The following is a 20,123-nucleotide window of genomic DNA, read 5'->3' on the forward strand; positions in this document are numbered from 1 at the left end:
GCCTCGGGAGTTCCCTCCCGCGGGACGGCGGTCACGGGGAAGCGAAGCCTCGGGAGGCTGCCCGTGATCCCTGTACTCGCTCGCCGCTGGCGCCGCGGGCAGGCTGAGCACGTCTTGTGCTTTCGTGGCTGTACGGGAAATAAAAAAGTGGTTCTCCTTATTTTCTGCGGTAGTGGGAGGGGAAAAAGAAGGTGGATAAGTACAGGTGGATAAGTACAGTGAGGAAGGATCCTTGCAGTCAGGTTTTAACTCAACGGTTTTAACATAAAAGGTTCCCCTGTCAGCAGCAGAAGTGCAGCTCCACCTCTCACCCCTCTGTGGCACATTTTGAGCTCTCAGCTGCCGCAGACCCGCAGGTGTGAAGGCCACAGGGTGTGTCAGGGCTCCAGGGTCAGTCCCTGCCACGCAGAGCTGAGTAGCAGAATTGTCCCTCAAATCTGCTCCTGAGCTCTGGTCTAGACTCGAGGTTTATTGAGCAAGTCCCAAACTGGTAAATGTTCAGTCCAGGGAGCAGCAGCACTATTTACTTTTGGATTACTGTGAAGTTGTTTCTCTTGCCCACAAGTTCTGGTCTCATCAAGGATTCTCAGTGTGAGGATTTGTTTAATGAAACTTGTAGCCTTTGGACAGCTGATTATAATGCACTGGAAAGCAGTGGGTGTCTTGCTGTTTAGTGCCATACAGGTATGATTTACTTGACCATGCAGATAATTAAATTATTCAGAATGGAAACTCTAAATCTTAATATATCAGTTCAGTCTTCATCTTAGAAAATCAAGGTCTGGGTGGACGTGGTAGGTGTAGTATTTAAAATATGGTTTGAAAAATGTAGGTTGGAGACCTTATATATTATATAGAGTATATATATATACACACACATATATATACACATATGTATGTGGCTGAAGATGTTTCTTAAGAGGAAGGAGTTGACTTTTTGGCAGAGGTGTGTCTGGTCTCACGATGGAGCTGTTTGCTGCTCTGGGCCCACTTTTCTAGAGGTTGCAGGAGTGCTATTTACACTCAAGGATGGGACTGTGGACATGCAAAATATGCACCAAGCTGACTTTTCATCTCTTGTTCCTCCTGGTGTTCAGAGTTCTGGCCCTGAGGTTGTTTGTCTTGGACTGCAAACAGATAGGATAGGTAACATCTTAAATATGCTTAAGTAAGCCTTGAGGGACATGACCTTTTTTGGAAGATAAGCACTTGGGGTTTTTTGGCTCTGGAACTGTGGACGTGTTCCCACTGACAAGAAAAGTACAGAACCAAGTCCTCTGTGGGAAGCAGATCAAACTTGTCACTCACATTTCCATAGCTGGTGTGATCCACAAACAAGAAAAATCATGACAATTATCTCTAACTTCCTAAAGCAGAAAGGGTATTAATTTGTCTTTTCTCATTTTAACAGGTACACTGAGGACACCATGAATTGGAATAAAGGTGGACCTGGTACTAAGAGAGGCTTTGGGTTTGGTGGATTTGCCATAACACCCGGGAAGAAAGAGGAGCCCAAGCTGTCCCAGCAGTCCCACAGCGCTTTCGGAACAGCCGGTTCCTCGGCAGCCTTTGCAAAATCAGGGCCTCCTCAGCTGCCTTCCTTCTACAAAATTGGGTCAAAGAGAGCGAATTTTGATGAAGAGAATGCGTGAGTACAGTCATTCCTTGTGCTTATCAAGCTGCACATTTTAGTGTTGTAAAGTTTACGAGGGCAAGAGAAGTATCCGTGACATTTATATACATACATACATATATATATATAAATATACATTAATGTATTTGAAGGACTGTGAGATACTCCAGCAGCCCACGGAGAGCTCTCCTCCTCCAGCCTTCCCCTCTCTAGAACAGATCCCAGCTGAGCCCCAGTCAGTTCAAGCTTATTCACTCCATGGTGTGTTCAGAGTTGGAGCCAAGCAGGAGAAATTTGGGTGTCTTTTGCACAGGGAAATGAATATTCAGCTCCACAGTTCTTTACTAACCCTTCTGTTGGCTGCATAAATGGATAAATTAAGGCTGAGAGAATTGAGATTGTTCAGCCTGGAGAAGAGAAGCTTTGGGGTGACCTGATTGTGGCCTCCCAGTGCCTGAAAGGAGCCTGCAAGAAACATGGAGAGAGACTATTGACAAGGGCCTGGGGTGACAGGACATGGGGGAATGGCTTCAAACTGAGGTTTGGATGGGATACTGGGAAGGAATTCTCCCCTGGGAGGGTGGGGAGGCCCTGGCACGGGTTGCCCAGAGAAGCTGTGGCTGCCCCTGGATCCCTGGAAGTGTCCAAGGCCAGGTTGGATGGGGCTTGGAGCAACCTGGGCTGGTGGAAGGTGTCCCTGCCCATGGCAGGGGGTGGGATGAGATGGGCTTTCAGGTCTCTTCCAACCCAAACCATTTCATGAAATCTGTCACAGGGAAGGGGGGATGGGTCAGAAAAGCATCCCATGTCCACCAGCCCAGGAGAGTCACTCATGAAGATCAATTTTATGATATCTGTTTGCCCTGCAACCACTTTGACCTTATGACACGAATAATTGTAGGTAAATTAATAAATCTCAACTGTCCATCCTGACTTTTATTACCTGTGTGGGAACCCTGACTCATTCAGAAGCCATGAAAGACAGCACAGTGCTGTAAACTATGTGCTGACTGGGCTGTTGGTCGCTTCTTTTCAGGTACTTTGAGGATGAGGAGGAAGATTCCAGCAATGTGGAGCTGCCCTACATTCCTGCAGAGAATTCCCCCACTCGGCAGCAGTTTCATTCCAAGTCAGCAGACTCTGACAGCGATGATGATCCTCTGGAAGCATTCATGGCTGAAGTGGAGGCAAGACCCAGCTCAGGGAAATGTTTATTCATTGATGTGGCCACAGTCAGGAGCAGCAAATGCCACTCAGGGCTTTGGCAGCTGCAGTCAAAATGTCATTTAACTTTGGTTTTTATGTGTTAGGACTCAAAGGTGGATTAGGTAGGGAGAGGGTGGGTCTGATTTACAATAACTTAAGTGCTTTGAGCACATCAAAACAATACAACACAGAGCTGTGCCTGTCTCTGGATATCAGACTGAGGTTTTCTGCATTTTTCACTGCCAGAATGTTAATTATTTGTGTTTATCATGGACTGTTTCTTAGCTACAGTTCTGTTATGAGCACAGTGTTTTCAGGAGGAATATGGGTGATTTATTTTTTCAACAACACTGCCACAAACTTAAGAGTGTATAATTTCAAAGGGATTAGTAGGAGAATTTATTTAGGATAATCAGATATGGAACACGAGGAAGTTTAGCCCAAAAAGTGTCATCTCTGTGACATAATGGTCTAGTTATGCAGGAACATTTTCCCCTTCCACGTTTTATCATCTTGGTCTTTTTAACATATGATAATTTTATGACCTGTTAGGATCAAGCTGCTCGAGACATGAAGAGACTCGAAGACAAAGACAAAGAAAAAAAGAACGTTAAGTAAGTTCTCTTTTGTCATTCCCATCCCTGCTTGTCTTGTGTGGTGCTGAGACAATTCCAATGCATTTTGTTGATGATGGTTGTTCTGTAGACAGAATGATATATACCTAGTGAACAGCATTAAACAGTGCATGATATTCCCTGTGGGTAAAGCTTCTGTGCTGTAAAAATGGGATAATAGGAGGGAAGAATCCATGGCAGCATCCTGTGGTAAACTGCAACAACACTGGGAGTTATCCCACGCGAGGAGCCTTTCTAGGCCACAGAAATTGGGGCAGCACATTGTACTCCTGCCACCTTCCAGAGCAGCCTGGATAGTTTTTCTTCTTCCCACACCCTTGGAAAGATCAGGATGGTTTAGTTTAAAATTGCAATTATGTGAGCAAAATAACTCAGTGCTGCTGTACCTGAGTCCTGGAGATTCTTCCAAACTTCAACTAGGTTTTAAGACATTAAAGCTGGTATATCAGGTAGCACGTGATAATTGGGATACTAAATTTGGAGTTCAAAAACTGTTTAAATTTTTGCAGCTGTTTTGAGCAAGGGAAATAGTTATGCTGTTGATTCTTGATAGAAATGTCAGATACATTGGTTAGAACTTGCATTGCATGGGGTTGATCAGATTATACGTGGTCCTGAAACAGAACACCGGATCCAAATCACCACCTGGGGAAGTTCTGAACTGGATTTGCTCTTCCTGGCTCATATTCCTCTTCAGTTATGAGACTTCTGTAGCATCAAGAGCTTTAGACCAGGATGATCTTTGATGTGGCTTCTACTGGGAAGACGGAGTCCTAACCTTTCAGTCTCATTGCTAGAAGTAAAGAGAAGTCTTTGCAGGGTCGCTGTTATGGTTGGCACCAGATGTGAAAACTCCATGGGTTGGGATTATAAATGTTACCGAGTTGTTAGTGTTGTGTCTGCCACGAAATCTGGAGCTCAGCACTAATCAAATGAAACTGTGGAGCTGAGTCTGTGGAACACTTGCAGGGAAGTTTTTTTTCTCCGCTTGTTTTTCCAGGGGTATTCGAGATGACATTGAAGAGGAAGATGACCAAGTGAGTTCCTATGCAGTCTTTCTATCTTCTTTTTTTTTGTTGTTTTGTTTTCTTTTACCTTCCCTCTCCAAACACATAACTGCAAGGTACAAACAAAACTCCAGTATCATGCACAGTACCCGGACAATTCAGCAGGAAGCTCTAGGGGTCACCCTGCTGCCTCTACCCTTCTAGGTGTTTCAAGAAGAATATTAGGAGACAATTGCATTCATTTAAGAAGATTTTTTTCAGTCAGTTTGAACTTCAACTTCCTGTACAGGTTTTTCAGTATCTGAGGGTCTCATCAAATTTGAAATGAGCACAGTCACCATGGGACACAGGGAGAGGCTGTTAGAGTGTGGAGGTGACTTGCAGTGGAATTTAGTGTCTGTTAAGGGCAAGAATCAGGCTTTTTGCTCTTCATTTTCAGAGGAGCTCCAGTTCTCATTGGGGATTATAAGCATCACTGTAACAGAATTAGTAAAGAGGAAAGACTTCATTTCAAAACATACCTTACCACTAAGTTGTAATTCATAACTCTTGTGTTACTGGCATTAATGCAGAGTTTGGTGGGGTTGTCTGGCCTCAAGGCCTTTGCTTCCAAGTGTGGCTGTGCCAAAGTTTGAGCAGAGGTGACTTACACTTGGAGACAGCTGTTGTTCCAATCTATTGAGTGAATAGCTGAGAGACCGAGGGATAATCGGCCAGGAAAGGGGAAAAACCAGAGGAGTAAATGCATATATTTTTAGTTGAACCTTGCTTTAAAAGTCTGATCTTAAACGTTTGTTTCAAGTCAAGTGAGACTGGTGTTTTCTCCCTGAGAAAGTCTTGGTGTGCCAGTGGGATTCTGAGGGACACAGACATCTTTGTGAGCTGTGAGGGTGGCATGTGACAGTGGTGACAGGGACTTAACTTGGGCTTGTCTTGAAAGACTCTTCTGAAATAGTTTCTTTCACATTTGTTGTTGACTGTCTCAATGAAAATTAGATACATTTTCATTTCTTAGAGTCTAGTCAGGGGAAGAGAAGAAACTGTTTGGCATAGTGTGTTTAAAAAAACAAGCATCATATACTTAGTAACATCGTGTCCTCTGGTTAGAAACCTGCAGCATTTGTGCTTTGTTCGTGTGGAAATAAGAACAGATTCCCTTCTATTGCTAAACATAACAAGACTTGGTAGAAGGAGTTGTTAAGCAGACATGTAAGAGTAGCTTGTTTTTAAGAAGCACTTTGTGGTCCAGCTGACACTTAAGAGTTGTTTTCATTTGTGCTTACTGTCCTTCTGGACAGATCTCTTGATGTTTATTGGAAGAATCAGTTCTAGTGAATGTGGCTGGTTTTTTTTCCTCAGTGGTGGGTATGAAAGCAAGCAGCCATTTAGCATTTACACATCACTTGAACAAACAGTGCTAATTTTGCATCCTATTGTGTGTGATGGTGCTGATCTGTTTTGCTGCAGGAAGCGTATTTTCGCTACATGGCTGAAAACCCCACTGCTGGTGTGGTCCAGGAGGAGGAAGAGGATAACCTGGAGTATGACAGTGATGGGAACCCGATTGCACCCTCCAAAAAAATCATTGATCCTCTTCCACCTATTGACCACTCAGAGGTAGGAAGGGATTTTATTCCATTTTGTTCTGTTTGAGGCTTTCCAGAAAGCAGGAGCCGAGGAGGTCCCATAATGTTTCAGTGCTGTCGTAGGTAAGTCACATTAAAGGTCCTTGAAATAGCTTCATATTAAAGGAATGTACTTGCAGACAGTTAAGAACCTCAGAAAGAAAGGAATCCTGAGTCTGGACTGACTTAGCAATAAACTACCTTGCAGATTGAATATCCACCCTTTGAGAAGAATTTCTATGATGAGCACGAGGAGATCACCAGCCTGACCCCGCAGCAGGTGGTGGAGTTACGGCACAAGCTGAACCTCCGGGTAAGCTGGACACAAAACTGTCCTGTCACCAGCTTTTCCCTCCCATTCCTTTTGGATAATCTTTGTTTTAATGGAGATTTTCACAAGGAACTCCAGTTTTTCAATCCAAGCCTCTCAGACACCTGCAGTGACTTTTGATTTCGTGAAAGTCTCCTCTGGGTTTGTGGAAGTGGGCAGTGAGGATTGCCAGGATTGCATGGTTGCACTTGGAATAAAGAACTCCAGAGCTGGGAATTAAAACTGGAAAAGTTAGATGCAAAAATTAGTTCTTTTGCCATTTGTGCCATGTTACTGGGGTGACTTTCTATGAAGGGAATCATAAGAACACCAATTATACAGGGAGGTAATTGTGACGTTTAGTAGCTCGTCTTGATTGACACTTAATCTAAATTTTCATACCTGCAAGTCCTAGTTACACAACTCCTCTGGAATTTGCATTTGTTCATAAAGTAAAAATCCATTTTCAGAGGCAGTGATACCCTGTTTTTATTTTTTGTACAGATTGCTCTTTGTTTTTCTCTTACTGTTCCACAAACAAAGCTCTGTTTGTGTTTCCAAGGTCTCTGGTGCTGCTCCTCCAAGGCCTGGCAGTAGTTTTGCTCATTTTGGGTTTGATGAGCAACTTATGCATCAAATTAGGAAATCAGAGTATACCCAACCCACTCCAATACAATGTCAGGTGAGTGTTGTTGCTGCTGCTCTAACATCTAAAGAAAACTAATCAAACCCATGCCAAGGCCTCTTGTCCATATGAGGATGTGATAGCTACAGTTCTGGTTGTCTGTAGAGAGTTGTCACAGAGAATTTGTGTTTTTCCAGGAAAATAGCTTTGATATTTTTTAAATAGAGGTTTACCCACTTTTGTTCTTGTTAAGTGACCACTGTAAATATATCCATATCCTTTTCTTCATTTGTCTCTTGATGAAGACTGAAGAGCATTCAAGTGACATCTCTTCCTTATAGAAATGTGTGAAAGCTTTGGGGAGGATTTTTGTTTTGTTTTTTATTTAGAAATTGTATTAAAAATAGCAGTAGCTGAATAAAGAGCCATCCACTGACAAATTTATTCCTTTAAGAGCCATGCAAACAAAAGGGAATTACTGCATCTGTGGATTGGTTGCCATAAGTGATTAAGGTTATCAATAATGTGATTTTAACCACACCACTGCTGATGCTTTTCTTGAGGTACAAAGAAGGATGTGATGCTGGGTCCAAGTGATGCATTTTAGGACCTTAGTCCTTAGTATTTGTAAAACCCTGTGGTTGAGAGGCCCTTGTAGCAGCAGTGGGGATGAACTGAGGCCTTCAGCACTCAGAGTGGCTACAGAAAGAACAGGCTCAGAGGACTTTTAATGTTCTTAGAACTGCACAGGGTTCATTTGTGTACATGTAACTGTATCCTTGGGCTGCTGCACTGTGCCCAGACATTGATTTCATACAGGATACCATCAATCCAACATGGTAATGGCTTCCAGCCCTAAAAACAGACTAATTCAGATCTGAACTTGGCAGTAAAACTCTGTAAGCATTGACATATTGTTGCTGTGAGTCCTCTGTAATGTGCTTTCCTCTTGTTACCTGAGTTTTCATGTAAAGTCTAGCACAAGGATATGCTGAGGTAGGCATAATATGGGCTTAGAACCTCCTTCTTTTTAGGGTGTTCCAGTTGCACTGAGTGGCAGAGACATGATTGGGATAGCTAAGACTGGAAGTGGGAAAACAGCAGCCTTCATCTGGCCGATGCTGATTCACATCATGGATCAGAAGGAGCTGGAGCCAGGGGATGGTCCCATTGCAGTGATTGTCTGCCCCACCAGAGAGCTTTGCCAGCAGGTAGGTGTGTGGCATTCCTGTGTGTGCCTTCCAGAGTTCTTGGAGAAGAAGACAAAACTCTGGGCAAAAATTATCAGAGAACCTCAGCAAAGGGTTTAAAAGAAACTGCTCTGAGCATGAGTAGCGTGGCTCCAGCTCACAGCTCTTCCCTGCACCTTTTTCTTGAAGGATCAGGACAAATCTGAAATGTTAAATTTTTGCACAGTGCTCCCATGTTATTTTCAAGTATAAGAATGCTGTGGATCCATTGCTACAAACTGTATGTGTAAAAAGATAGAGCCTGCAGGCTGAATTACAGTTGGATGCCCAAAACAGTTTCTCAAATTACTAAAACTTGTCCACGTGTTCAAGTATTCAACCTTGAGGATTTCAGAATAATTTTGTGAAGTTATTAGCTGAAAGGTGTGTTTCAGGAGCTGGGCTGTATTTCCAAGGCAGATGTGTTTTCTCAGAGCTGTCTGACGTGGCCTGTGATGTGTCTGTTCCCAATTCCCAGATCCACTCGGAGTGCAAGCGCTTTGGGAAGGCCTACAACCTGCGCTCCGTGGCTGTGTACGGAGGAGGGAGCATGTGGGAACAAGCCAAAGCCCTTCAGGAGGGGGCAGAGATCGTGGTCTGCACCCCTGTAAGTACCTGTGTGCACACAGGGCAGCTTTTTGTTGCTTACCTGAAGCTGAGACAGATCTTTAATTCCAGTGTGATTCAAAATCAGTTCTCTGGTCACTGAGACCCGAGTTCTTCACGGGCTGTCAGATTTGAGAGCAAATCTGTTGAGTTTAATCCTCTCCCAAGAGAAACTGAGGAGGTTACAGAGCAGCAAGTGAGGTCTGTTTGTGTCAGCTGGGCACAACACCAACTTCTGATTGCTGAGCCTTAAATTCACAAAGAGAATTCCCAAAATGTCATGATCTTGAGTGTCATCTTCCTGAATCCATGTGGAGCCAGTGGCAGTAACACTGCAGGGTTGAAACATTGAATCAGGATGGGTGTTGGTGCTGAACAAGCACCACTGACAACTGGTTTTGCTTATTGCAGAAACTGTTGTGAGTTTGGACAAAACAGAGCAACAAATGGTTGGAAAAAGTTTCATTGTGGCTATTTATTTGGTACCAGGCAAGAAAAGAAAGTATGAGAAACTCCCTTGCCAGAAATTGGGGGATTAAGTTGGCAGTTCACATTTAAAATTTAATTATAAGGAAGAATGGAAAATTGTTAAACTGTTAACCTTGAAAAAACAGCTATAAATTCAGCTTGTCAGGCATAGTTGATGAGAGTTTTAGGAATCTTTCTATGATTTGAATATTGACATTTCTAGACTGAAACCTTGAGATATTTTCTGTTCAAAGTCTCTGGTAAGTGAGGATAAAAAGCAGTGAAGTACTCAAAGGTTGTATATATCAACATTATTTAAAATACACTTTAAAAACTTGGGTTTTTTTTTCTTAATAGGGTCGTTTGATTGATCATGTGAAAAAGAAAGCTACAAACCTTCAAAGAGTCACTTACCTTGTGTTTGATGAAGCTGACAGAATGTTTGATATGGGGTTTGGTAGGTATTGAACAAAGGTCACTGTTTTGGAAAGCAGGGGTGTCCAGTCCCAGCTTAGTGGGACTGTGAAATGAAATACTGAGTGAAAGGCACTCATTCATCCCGTGGTTGTCTGTTAAATAAAGCAGTGAAGTTGCATTTTTAGTTATTCTCCTAAATAATGAGCAACAGTGGTGATTAGAGCGTTATTTCTTCTCCTTTCCAGAATATCAGGTCAGGTCAATCGCAAGCCACGTCCGTCCCGACAGACAGAGTGAGTAAAGGTCTCAGAGTAACCTCCTGAGAGTCACAGGAGGCTCTGTGGTGGGGCACCAGTTAGGAGTCTGGAGCAGAGCATGAATTCCCAGTTCTGGACACAACCACACAAGGAGACTTGTGCCAGAGTGCACTGGTGTGACTCTGAGCGTGGGCTGTGGGGAGGGAGCAGTTGTGGCTCGTGGGGATTTGGCTGCTCCTCACTCTAATCCCTCCACTGGCTGCACTCAGAGGAAAGCTGATGAGCTGAGTTCGTGTCCATAATGCCTGGAAATTCAGTGTTCTGAGCTGCCATGAGAGAAAGTTCCCAGCAGTGCCACATATTATCAGCATTCCAGCTGCCAGGAAACGTGTTCCCACGCTTTGAGGCGTTCTGAGAGCGATTGATAATTCCCATTAGAACCTGGAAAACAGAACTCAGCCTCCAGATTCCTCAGGAATGAACCAGACCCTCGTTCACAACATCTGTGCTGTGTTTTCACAGTTCTGAAAGCAAGTTTCCATTTCAAACCCTGCTTCTCTTCCAGCTCTCCTGTTCAGTGCCACGTTCCGTAAGAAGATCGAGAAGCTGGCCCGGGATATTCTGATCGACCCAATCCGGGTTGTGCAGGGAGACATTGGAGAGGTAATGCCATGGCACCTGTGAGACAATCAGAGCAATGAATTGTTCCATTTCTGGTCTCTGAAACTGAAGTTAAACTGCAGCAGTCATCATTTATATTTAAGAGTAAATACTTTGTGCTTAACAAAAAATAGTAAAGTTTTGTGGTTGGGTTTTTCTTTATTTTATTGACCTTTCTTCCAACAAATGTAGTGGTGGAAGGTTTTATCAAGGAGGGAAACACCATTAATGAAGTGATTTATTTTTTAACTTTTTTGTATTAGGCTGAATCATGGGTATATCCTTTTATTTTGTCACAAAAATATAAATAAACCCATTAGAGCTTTATTTATTTTCTCTTATTTAATTTGCAATGATTTTTATTTTTTTATTTATGTTGCAATGAAGGATTTGAAGCTTAAGTTGCAATGTCTTTCAGCTGGGTTATGTGGGAATGTTGATGCTGGACTTGCTTGACAGTAGCAGCTGAACTATCAGCAGGCTGAGGATTTGGTGGGAAGCTGATGAAGTGGGCAGAGGGAAACTTGCTGTAGGGAAACTTTGCTTATTATATATGAAAACTGTTGAGAAATTTCACAGGATGCCTTCAGAACATTTCTCTTTTCAGCAATTCTCTGTGTTTATTTTTTCCATCAGGAATATGATGTTACTTTATAACAAAAAACTAATGGCTACCTGAAGCCCCTTCATTCTGGGAATTTTTCCTGCTAAATTTTGCTTATGAAAAGAAACAGCTTTCCCAGCTCAATCACAGGGTTTTTATTCTTTGATCTGAATTATTACTGTATTATGAGAGCATCATCCTTGAATTAAATAATATTGAACCGTGTAAAAATTAAATCTTTCAGGGAAACTCCCCGGTGGTGCCGGGAGCTGGACTGCACGTTTATTCCTTTTGATTCAGGGTGCACAGAGAGCTTGTACCTCCCCTCTTCCTGACTCCAGGGACATTTCTCCCCTCAGGCAAACGAAGATGTCACTCAGATTGTGGAGATCTTCCCCTCTGGCCCCAGCAAGTGGAACTGGCTGACCCGGCGCCTCGTGGAGTTCACGTCCTCCGGGAGCGTCCTCCTGTTTGTCACCAAGAAGGCCAACGCAGAAGAACTGGCCAATAACCTCAAGCAGGAGGATCATAACCTGGGGCTGCTTCATGGGGACATGGACCAGAGTGAGAGGAATAAAGTCATTTCAGAATTCAAGAAGAAGGGGATCCCCATCCTGGTGGCGACCGACGTGGCAGGTGCGTGAGGTTCTGGGAGCCAGCCCGTGCACACTGTGGGGATCAGCAGAAAGGCAAACTTGTTTCAGTGGAAGGCAGCCAGGTTGGCTTCTGCATTTTCAGAGCACTGTGTTCCAGGTGCTTTTCAGAACCACAGAACTCTCTTGAGTTGGGAGGGACCCACGAGGATCATCGAGTCCAGCTCTGGCCCTGCACAGGACACACCACAAGCCTGTGAATGACAGCATTAGCAAGGGGGGTTATTTTTAGTCTCCTAATGATGCTTGCATTAGGCTGATGTATTGTTTAATATACAGAAGGAAAATAAGCTGTGTCTTAAGGAAGTTGTTGCTATTCATTCATCAGCTGACATTATACATGTTTAAATGAAGAGGTGAACACACTTGAAACCTGCACTAGAACAGCTTTTGTACACAGATGTTTGCTGAACAAAGAGTGAATTTTGGTGTCCTTTGATAAAGCCTTCTGTCTTCCTTGGAAATACAGCCATTTAAAGAGATCCCTTCCATTTCCAGTCCTGTAAATTTGGGGATTGGTGTAACTTATATGAAAGTTAGAGAAGGTGTTGCTGCACTGAAGAGTTTTAGAATCATAGAATGGTTTGGGTTGGAAGGAACCTTAAAGGTCATCTCATTCTACCCCCTGCCATGGGCAGGGACACCTTCCACTAGCCCAGGTTGCTCCAAGCCCCATCCAGCCTGACCTTGAAGCCCAGGAAAGGTGCATTAACCGAGATGTGTTCCTGTGGAAACTCCTTTGGTGTGCTGGAGCAGAATGAGGTGACAGGCTGGTATGAGTGGGATTGCTGTGAGTTAACTGGGGATAACCACACACTTCCCCTTATGTTGCCCTTCATTCCAGCTCGGGGGTTGGACATCCCTTCCATCAAGACTGTCATCAACTACGACGTGGCTCGGGACATAGACACCCACACCCACAGGATCGGCCGCACCGGCCGCGCCGGCGAGAAGGGGGTTGCCTACACTCTGCTGACTCCCAAGGACAGCAACTTCGCTGGGGACCTCGTCAGAAACCTGGAAGGTGCCAATCAACATGTCTCCAAAGAGCTGTTGGATCTGGCAATGCAGGTATGGATGAGTAGAGGAAGGTTCATTCCACGACCAGCACAAAACCAGGGCCGGGGGACTCGTTTCTGGCTCCATCGTGTGTTGGCAGTGTCCTGTTTTAAAGTAGGCTTCCCAGTGTTTTTAATGGCCTTTGGAAGAATCCATGGGTATTTTGGAACACAGTATGTGATCTATTTTGGGGCCAGGCACTGCCTAGGAAATTAGGAGCTGTAATCTGGCTGATGCCAGTGTCTCATTACAATCAGATTTTCGATGCACTTTTATGGCAGGCACCTGGGAGGTGCAGCTGAGTTGAAAGCTAAACTAGAAAACAATTACAGGGACATTCCCTTTTGTTGCTTGATCACTCCATGTGCTTGGCAGTGCTCTCTGGCAGATTTGCTATATATAGGGATGACAGGTAGCTGCAGCAGTTGTGCTTGTGCCACTGAACTCATCAGCTCTTTCATTTTTTGTCTTTTGCTGCCTGTGTAACTGCAAGAGAGCAAAGGCTTTTTGGTCATTCCCAAATTCACAGATGGATTAGCATGCCTGTGGCTTCATTGCCAAGCATCTTGAACAGCAGCTGCCAGAATAAATACTTTTTCTGAGGTACAGAAACAGCAGAAGGGACAGAATTTATGGGGCAGAGCTCCTCAGGCTGCCTTTGAAAGGAGATTGTCAAAGCAGAATGGTTTGGCCAACCGGCTTCTTCAGATTTGGAGACTGGAGGGCACAAAAAGAGGTGCAGCCAACCATTATTTAAACACCTGGGAACAGGAGGTCTGGTTGGGGTGACATTTCCTGGCCACTGCTTGGTGCAGGAAGTTTTGCTGACAGACCCTCATTTCTCTTCCAGCGAGCAGTGGGCTAAACCAGAGAAACCAAAGCATGAGCAAGTGCAGAGCTCCCAAGTGATGGCACTGGAAATTGTATTGATTCCTGGGTTTATTAGAATGCAAACCCCCCAAAACTTAAACATGGATGGAAGTTGAGGGCATAAAATCAGTTTTCATAGAAAGCATTTGTAGCAAAAACTCTTCAGACCCACGTGACAGAAGTGGCTGCAGCAGCTGTGTGGTTGAACAGAAAACAGCATTTACGTTTTTTTATTTTCAAATGCTCCAAATCCTTCTTTTCTGAGCCTCATTACATGCATTTATGAAGCTCCTTATTCCCCGTGAGGAGAAACATTTGTCCTTTCTGTTACAGAATCCGTGGTTCCGGAAATCCCGGTTCAAAGGAGGGAAAGGCAAGAAGCTGAATATTGGTGGTGGTGGCTTGGGGTACCGGGAACGCCCCGGGCTGGGCTCAGAAAATTCTGTAAGTAGAGATGCTGAAGAGGTTGTTTACAGGTTCTTGGAACTTTTACACTTGGTATTGATTGCTCTTTAATTTAAACAATCTCAGTACTGGATTACAGCCTGTGCTTTCAAGGGTTTCATAGCTCAGCATCTTTCAGAGTTGGTATCAGAGATCTCAAATGAAACTCTCCTGTGCTGTTCTCCTCTTGCCAAGAGCTGCCCTCCTTAGGGCCAGAGTGATCCAGAAGGTTTGCAGGTTCTTCCCAAAATAGACTGTCGCTGCAAAATAAATGCTAATAAATGACTTGAAAAGCCATTTCCAGGCTGATTCTTGGCAGAAAAAAATCTTGCAGCACTGGGGATGCTTACTGAGGCACATCTGTGCTAGGAAATGAGCTCACTGCCAGTGTGTACAGGGGCAGAGCTGTTGAAAACATGTCATAGAATCCCAGAATGGCTTGGGTGGGAAGGGACCTTAAAGCTCATCCAGTCCCACCCCCTGCCATGGGCAGGGACACCTTCCACTAGCCCAGGTTCCTCCAAGCCCTGTCCAGCCTGGCCTTGGACACTTCCATGTTCAGCATCTTTCCAAAAGCCACAGCTGGAACCTTGTTCACACTTTGTCCTGTGACCTGTGTGAAAAACTCCATTTGATTCCATTTTACTTTTAATTGCACTATGGGAGCTGGAAACTGCAGTTAAACTGTTACCTGTCACTCACTCACTAAGACTTAATGCTTCTTTACTTCATGGTCCTCGAGGTCATGGCTCTGCTGCTCAGGGCTCCCACAAGTCTGTCATCCTTAGTGGATGAATTTCCTGGGTGCAGGGTCAAGGTAGATTTGGAGAGTAGCTGAACTGAGAGTGTCTGTGTGGGATAAACCTCTGCAGTTGCCCTTTGTGTTTTTGCACAGGACCGTGGAAACAACAACAGTGTGATGAGTAACTACGAGGCCTACAAGCCATCCACAGGGGCCATGGGGGACAGGCTGACAGCAATGAAAGCAGCTTTCCAGGTTGGTTCCATCACTTGGACTCATTTTCTCCCCTGAAAATGCAGCAGCCCCGTTGATTTCAGGGAAGTTGAGCTTGGTGGTTGTGCCCGTGTCACTCGGAGCACTGCAGTGTGAAGTGGTGGAATTCATGTGCAGGCTGGACTGAACGTGTTTGCACAAATTTGCCAAACTTGCTTTGTTTTCTGCTGCCTCTTTGCTCTTTTTCCCTCCTGGATTCTGCTCCTTGGCTCGATCCTGTTGAGGTTGCTTAGCAACAATAGTGTAATTGCAATCCAAAAAAAGGGGGAACAGAGAAACTCTTTCTCTTCAGTGTGAAAATTAACCCCACCATATAGGAGCTCCCTTGTTTCTGTGCTCTGGTAGCAGATGCCCATTACTAATTCTGTGTTCATAAGCACAGCAGGAATGTAACCACGCCAAGATTTTTCCAGGAACTGTTTCCTGGGGGATCCCCCCGATCCAAGACAGGCTCGTGAACCCGCGATCGCTGCCCGTCCTGCAGGGCAGTGCAGAGCCAAACCTGCCCTCTGTTCTCTCCCTCCCCTCTCCTGCAGTCCCAGTACAAGAGCCACTTTGTCGCCGCCAGTTTAAACAACCAGAAGACTGGGAGCTCTGCCGCGGGTGCCAGCGGCTGGACCAGCGCCGGGAGCCTCAACTCCGTCCCGACGAGTTCGGCGCAGCAAAACGCCGCCAACCCCGACGGCCCCGCCGCGGCGGCCAAGGGCGTCCCGGGCTTCACCAGCACAGGGACTTTGAGCAGCGTGCCCACCTTCCCGGGGGGAGCACAGGGCTTCAACAGCACAAGTGCCAGCACCAACAGCCGAGAGGGCGGCGGCGTTGGTGGCGTTGCCAGAGAACGGTACAACGACAACCGGAACAGTCGCCACAACGAGGTCCCGCGGCGCGGAGAGGGCGGTGGTGGCCGTGCCGAGGGCGGTGGTGGCCGCTACAACGATGTCCAGCGCCACGGCGAGGGCGGCGGCCGCCACAGCGACGCTCCCCGGCACGGCGAGGGCCGGCACGGCGACATCCATCGCCACGGCGAGGGCCGGCACTTCACCGACTTCCCGGGCCGCAACAACAACGGGGACAGCAGGAACAGCAGCGAGGGCAGGAGCAACGAGAGCAGGAACGGCGAGAGCAGGAAGGAGGCCAACAGCCGGGAAAGCAAGACAGATGGTTTCGCCGTCCCGGAGCCCCCCAAACGGAAGAAGAGCCGGTGGGACAGTTAAAAGCCGGGGTTTCGCGGCCTGGAACCTCGGCAGGTAGTGTTGTCTTTTTCCAGAGGATTTCTTAGGGGTTTTTGGGAACTGGTTGTTGAGCAGCTGGGGGAGGAGGAGGAAACCACGAAGGCCCCCGTGCCAGTCCGGGCCGGTCCATCTGCGGCCAGACCCGCTCGTGACGTGCACACACCACGCATAGTCAGAGAAGTCACTTTGGTAAAGCTCCCTGGGCTCTGCTTTGAAACACTCAGTGCTCGAGTGACTCTGCTGGATTTAAACAGATCTTCTTGACAAAAGGAAGCTGTTCCACATCCTGGGAACATGGAGAAACTGTTGTCCATAGAAGTATAAATTAGTCTTTTCTTAACCAGCGTTCACATTTGCAAACCAGTCCAGCCCACCTAGAGATGCTCAGGACCTGCCTGGTAGACATTAATCCCTCAGCAGTTTGGTCAGTATGGTGAGTTCTTCCCCTATCTCCTCTTCACGTATTCTCTGATTCCCAAATAATTTGGCCTCCTGGTTGCCCTTTACCTCTCTCCCCATCAACTGAGAATGTATGAATTTGCATTGCTGAAGGTGGGATGGAGCAAGTTGATTTTTCTTTCCCTTTGTTTTATTTTTTATGGAGCTGTTCAAGGGATCCTTCTCCAGCCCAGCAAACCACAAATTCACATGTAGTGTAGGTTGGACTCCCTGGCTTGTCTGTGGTCAGTACATCAGTCCCAGTCCCATTGCCCAGGTATTTTTTTCCTTTCAAAGAACCTCTTCTTTCCTAATATCCTTCATTCTGGTGGAAGCCTGCATAGCAAACCTGTCTCTCTGCTGTGCCTATCCACCCTCTGTTCTGAGAGGGTTGAGTGCTTTCTTCAAATTAAAAGCAAAAAAAGGGAAAAGAGTGTAGATCCACCACAACAATCAGAGGCTGGAGCCCCCCAGGAAGCATTGCTAAAGGCAGAGGCTTCACTCAGAAATTCAGGGATCTGCTGCTCAGAAGCCTTTAGGGACAACCCAAAAAGCAGTGAATGAAATGGAACAGCTCAAATCTGGCCCCATATTGAACACATATAGGAAATCTGTAAAATCTTGCTTGCCCATTTTTAACTCGTGTGTATTATCCGTTTTTTAACTTGGTTGTTTGTTTTGTTTTGTTTTGTTTTTGCCACAAGGTAGGGAAGAACTTTTCTGTTGGAACATGTCAGCACCCACTGCTGGCTCATTTCCACTGGGAGAAGTATCAGAAGCTGTCAGGGTTTTGTGACATTGTGATGTTTTTCTTTATCAGCTGTGCATTTACTTTCTGCTTGCTCTAGTAAATGTTTTATTACTGGTACAAAAATATCCAGCATGTGCTTTTTTATTCTCCTCCTCCTCCTCTGGCTGCTCTGGCATGTGGATGGAGAACTGACTGCCTGGGGATTTGACTGTGTGTGTGTCTCTTCCACCAGGAGTTGTGGGTTGTAGTTGATAAAAGACTTCCTGTGGGTTTTTGTCAGTATCTTTCCCCCCCAAATTGTTTCACAAGCCCTGTTTTAGCTTCAAAGCCTCCCGGGGAATAGATTGTTCTCCACTTTATAAAAGGAAGGGATACAGCCCAGGACATGTGACTCATCCCAGCTTTTCATGGGGTCCTTGGCAGACCTGGAAAGAGAACTCGGCAGCAGCCTCATGATGTGACTTACATGGGAACTGACTTCAGTCAGGACACCAAGGGATTATTTGGGCCCCCTCACTGACAGCTCTGTCAGTTGGAGTTTTTTAAAACAGCTTCCAGAATTCCCTCATCACAGTCCAGGCAGGAGCCTCGTTGCCCTGGTCTGAGCTCTGCACATTTGGTGTTAAGACAAGTGTGTTCCAGGGCAGCTGTGGCAGGGGTTTGCAAGCTGTTGTGTTCCCCTCCTCACCCTGAAGGTTTATCACTCTGCACAATTAAAGATCAGAGTTTCAAAACAAAATACAAAAATAGCTCCATGGTCTGAAGCTGCCATCTGCTCCCTCCCTTCCCAGATCCCAGCTCGCTGCCACTGGGAGCTGGCCCCCTGTGAGGCATATGCTTGGGTTTCTCCCCTTCTTTTTAACACTTCCCTCTGCTCTTTGTAGGATTATTGAAATTCCTCACCCCTCTCTCAGCTACCAGGAGCCTCCTGGGAGTTGAGTGAGTAAATATTGAGCAGTGACAGAGAGCTACCAATGTCAGCTCTCAGGGCTGTGTCAGGTCCACAGGAGGGTTGATTCCATGCCCACAGAACAAGGGAGCAGTGTGAGCAGCATTCCAGCTGCCCTGAGAGGAAATCTTGCAGTGGCAACAGTGCTGGTGTCTTCCAAAGAGACCAGAGCACAGCCCAGCTGAGCAAATCCCTTCCAGGGAGCTCAGGTTGGCTTGGAAATGCAATCCTTGGCACTCTGCTCCTGTTTCTATGCCTACACATCAGTCCCCCCTCTGCCTGTTTTCCCCCTGCTGCCACCTCCCAGCTGTGCCCTTCCCACAGGGAACAGCACTTGGCTCCTTGGTTGGGAGGTGGTGCTGGTGTCCCTCACCCTGCACTGTCTTCTGGAGCCTTTAAACTGACAGAGAGTAGATTTAGATGGGATATTGGGAAGGAATCCTTCCCTGGGAGGGTGGGGAGGCCCTGGCACAGGTTGCCCAGAGAAGCTGTGGCTGCCCCTGGATCCCTGGAAGTGTCCAAGGCCAGGTTGGACAGGGCTTGGAGCAACCTGGGCTGGTGGAAGGTGTCCCTGCCCATGGCAGGGGGTGGCACTGGAGGATCTTTAGGGTCCCACCCAACTCAAACAATTCTGGGATTCTGTGATTTGGGTTGGAATGAAATGGGCTTTAAGGTCTCTTCCCACCCATGGTATAAACCCATAAACACGGTGTTTAATTCATCTGTTGCTGTGTCCACAGTGGAACACAAGGATGGAAACAGGCCAGACAGACTCTCTTTATTCGTTTTTAGCCTGCAGGGAGATGACAGGGCCACAACTCTTGCATGCAGGGGCTGTGAGTTCATGGATAGAGTGTGGGGGATCCAGGCATTTCCTGCACCCTTCCAGGCCATGGAACTTGTCCTGCCTCCCTCAGCCCACCATATCCCAGTGACTCCTGCTCCCTGTTCACACCATCCATGAGCTGGAGGTGAGTGAGGGCAGGGTGGGCTGCAGAAGGGCTCTGGGGGCACTCTGTGCTCTCCCAGGCTGGACAAGGCCAGAGCTGGTGCTCCAGAGGCAGGACTGTGAGCTTTGGAATTGGCTTTACACACGCTGGAGAGGTAGGAGTGAGCATGGAGGGTTGTTTCAAGATTTTGCATGCACAGACATCACATCAGTCACTTGCACGTGGAAGAAAAGGAGGTTTTTATGGCTCGTTTTAGGGCCAGGTAGGGAGGAGTGAGAGCTCATGGTCCCTTTGCACACTGGCTGTGAGGGAAAGGGAGCTGGGTTGTTCCAGCTGCTCTCCCTGCCCTGGCTCTCCATGCAGAAAGGAGCCCGCAGCGTGAGGATCAGCATCTTTCCAGGCACGGCTGGGAAACACGCTCGGGAAACACCTCGTTCGTTCCCTTCACAGCATCGTCTCCAGCTCTTTGGTGAGGTTGGG

The 20,123-nt window shown here is 46.3% G+C and overlaps 1 protein-coding gene across 3 annotated transcripts; it reads left to right on the forward strand.

Moving 5' to 3' along the window:
* Nucleotides 1–108: 108 nt before the first annotated feature.
* DDX42 (DEAD-box helicase 42) lies at nt 109–17,867 on the forward strand. 3 transcript variants are annotated; one of them, XM_018084583.3, is made up of 18 exons: nt 109–130; nt 1,412–1,648; nt 2,670–2,820; nt 3,392–3,453; nt 4,475–4,511; nt 5,949–6,098; nt 6,315–6,419; nt 6,979–7,098; nt 8,076–8,252; nt 8,749–8,877; nt 9,702–9,801; nt 10,007–10,054; nt 10,584–10,681; nt 11,642–11,918; nt 12,780–13,006; nt 14,198–14,308; nt 15,204–15,305; nt 15,860–17,867. In XM_018084583.3, the coding sequence occupies exons 2-18, from the start codon at nt 1,428–1,430 to the stop codon at nt 16,535–16,537; spliced, it is 2,793 nt and encodes a 930-aa protein (XP_017940072.3). In that variant the 5' UTR covers nt 109–130; nt 1,412–1,427; the 3' UTR covers nt 16,538–17,867. The 3 variants fall into 3 exon arrangements, with proteins under 3 accessions (XP_017940072.3, XP_029820295.1, XP_029820294.1); XM_029964435.1 differs by lacking the exons at nt 109–130; nt 1,412–1,648; nt 4,475–4,511 and having other exon boundaries at nt 2,799–2,820; XM_029964434.1 differs by lacking the exons at nt 109–130; nt 1,412–1,648; nt 2,670–2,820 and having other exon boundaries at nt 3,390–3,453; nt 4,098–4,511.
* The last annotated feature ends 2,256 nt before the right edge of the window (nt 17,868–20,123 follow it).

Source organism: Manacus vitellinus, unplaced genomic scaffold, assembly GCF_001715985.3.
Source record: "Manacus vitellinus isolate BGI_N305 unplaced genomic scaffold, ASM171598v3 scaffold_72_pilon, whole genome shotgun sequence".
Classification (NCBI taxonomy): Eukaryota; Metazoa; Chordata; class Aves; order Passeriformes; family Pipridae; genus Manacus; species Manacus vitellinus.

Coding starts and splice junctions, on each gene's coding strand:
- DDX42 (XM_018084583.3), top strand. CDS start 1,428: ATGAATTGGAATAAAGGTGGACCTGGTACTAAGAGAGGCTTTGGGTTT. Junction 1,649..2,669: donor AATTTTGATGAAGAGAATGC/GTGAGTACAGTC, acceptor GCTTCTTTTCAG/GTACTTTGAGGATGAGGAGG. Junction 3,454..4,474: donor AAAGAAAAAAAGAACGTTAA/GTAAGTTCTCTT, acceptor TTGTTTTTCCAG/GGGTATTCGAGATGACATTG.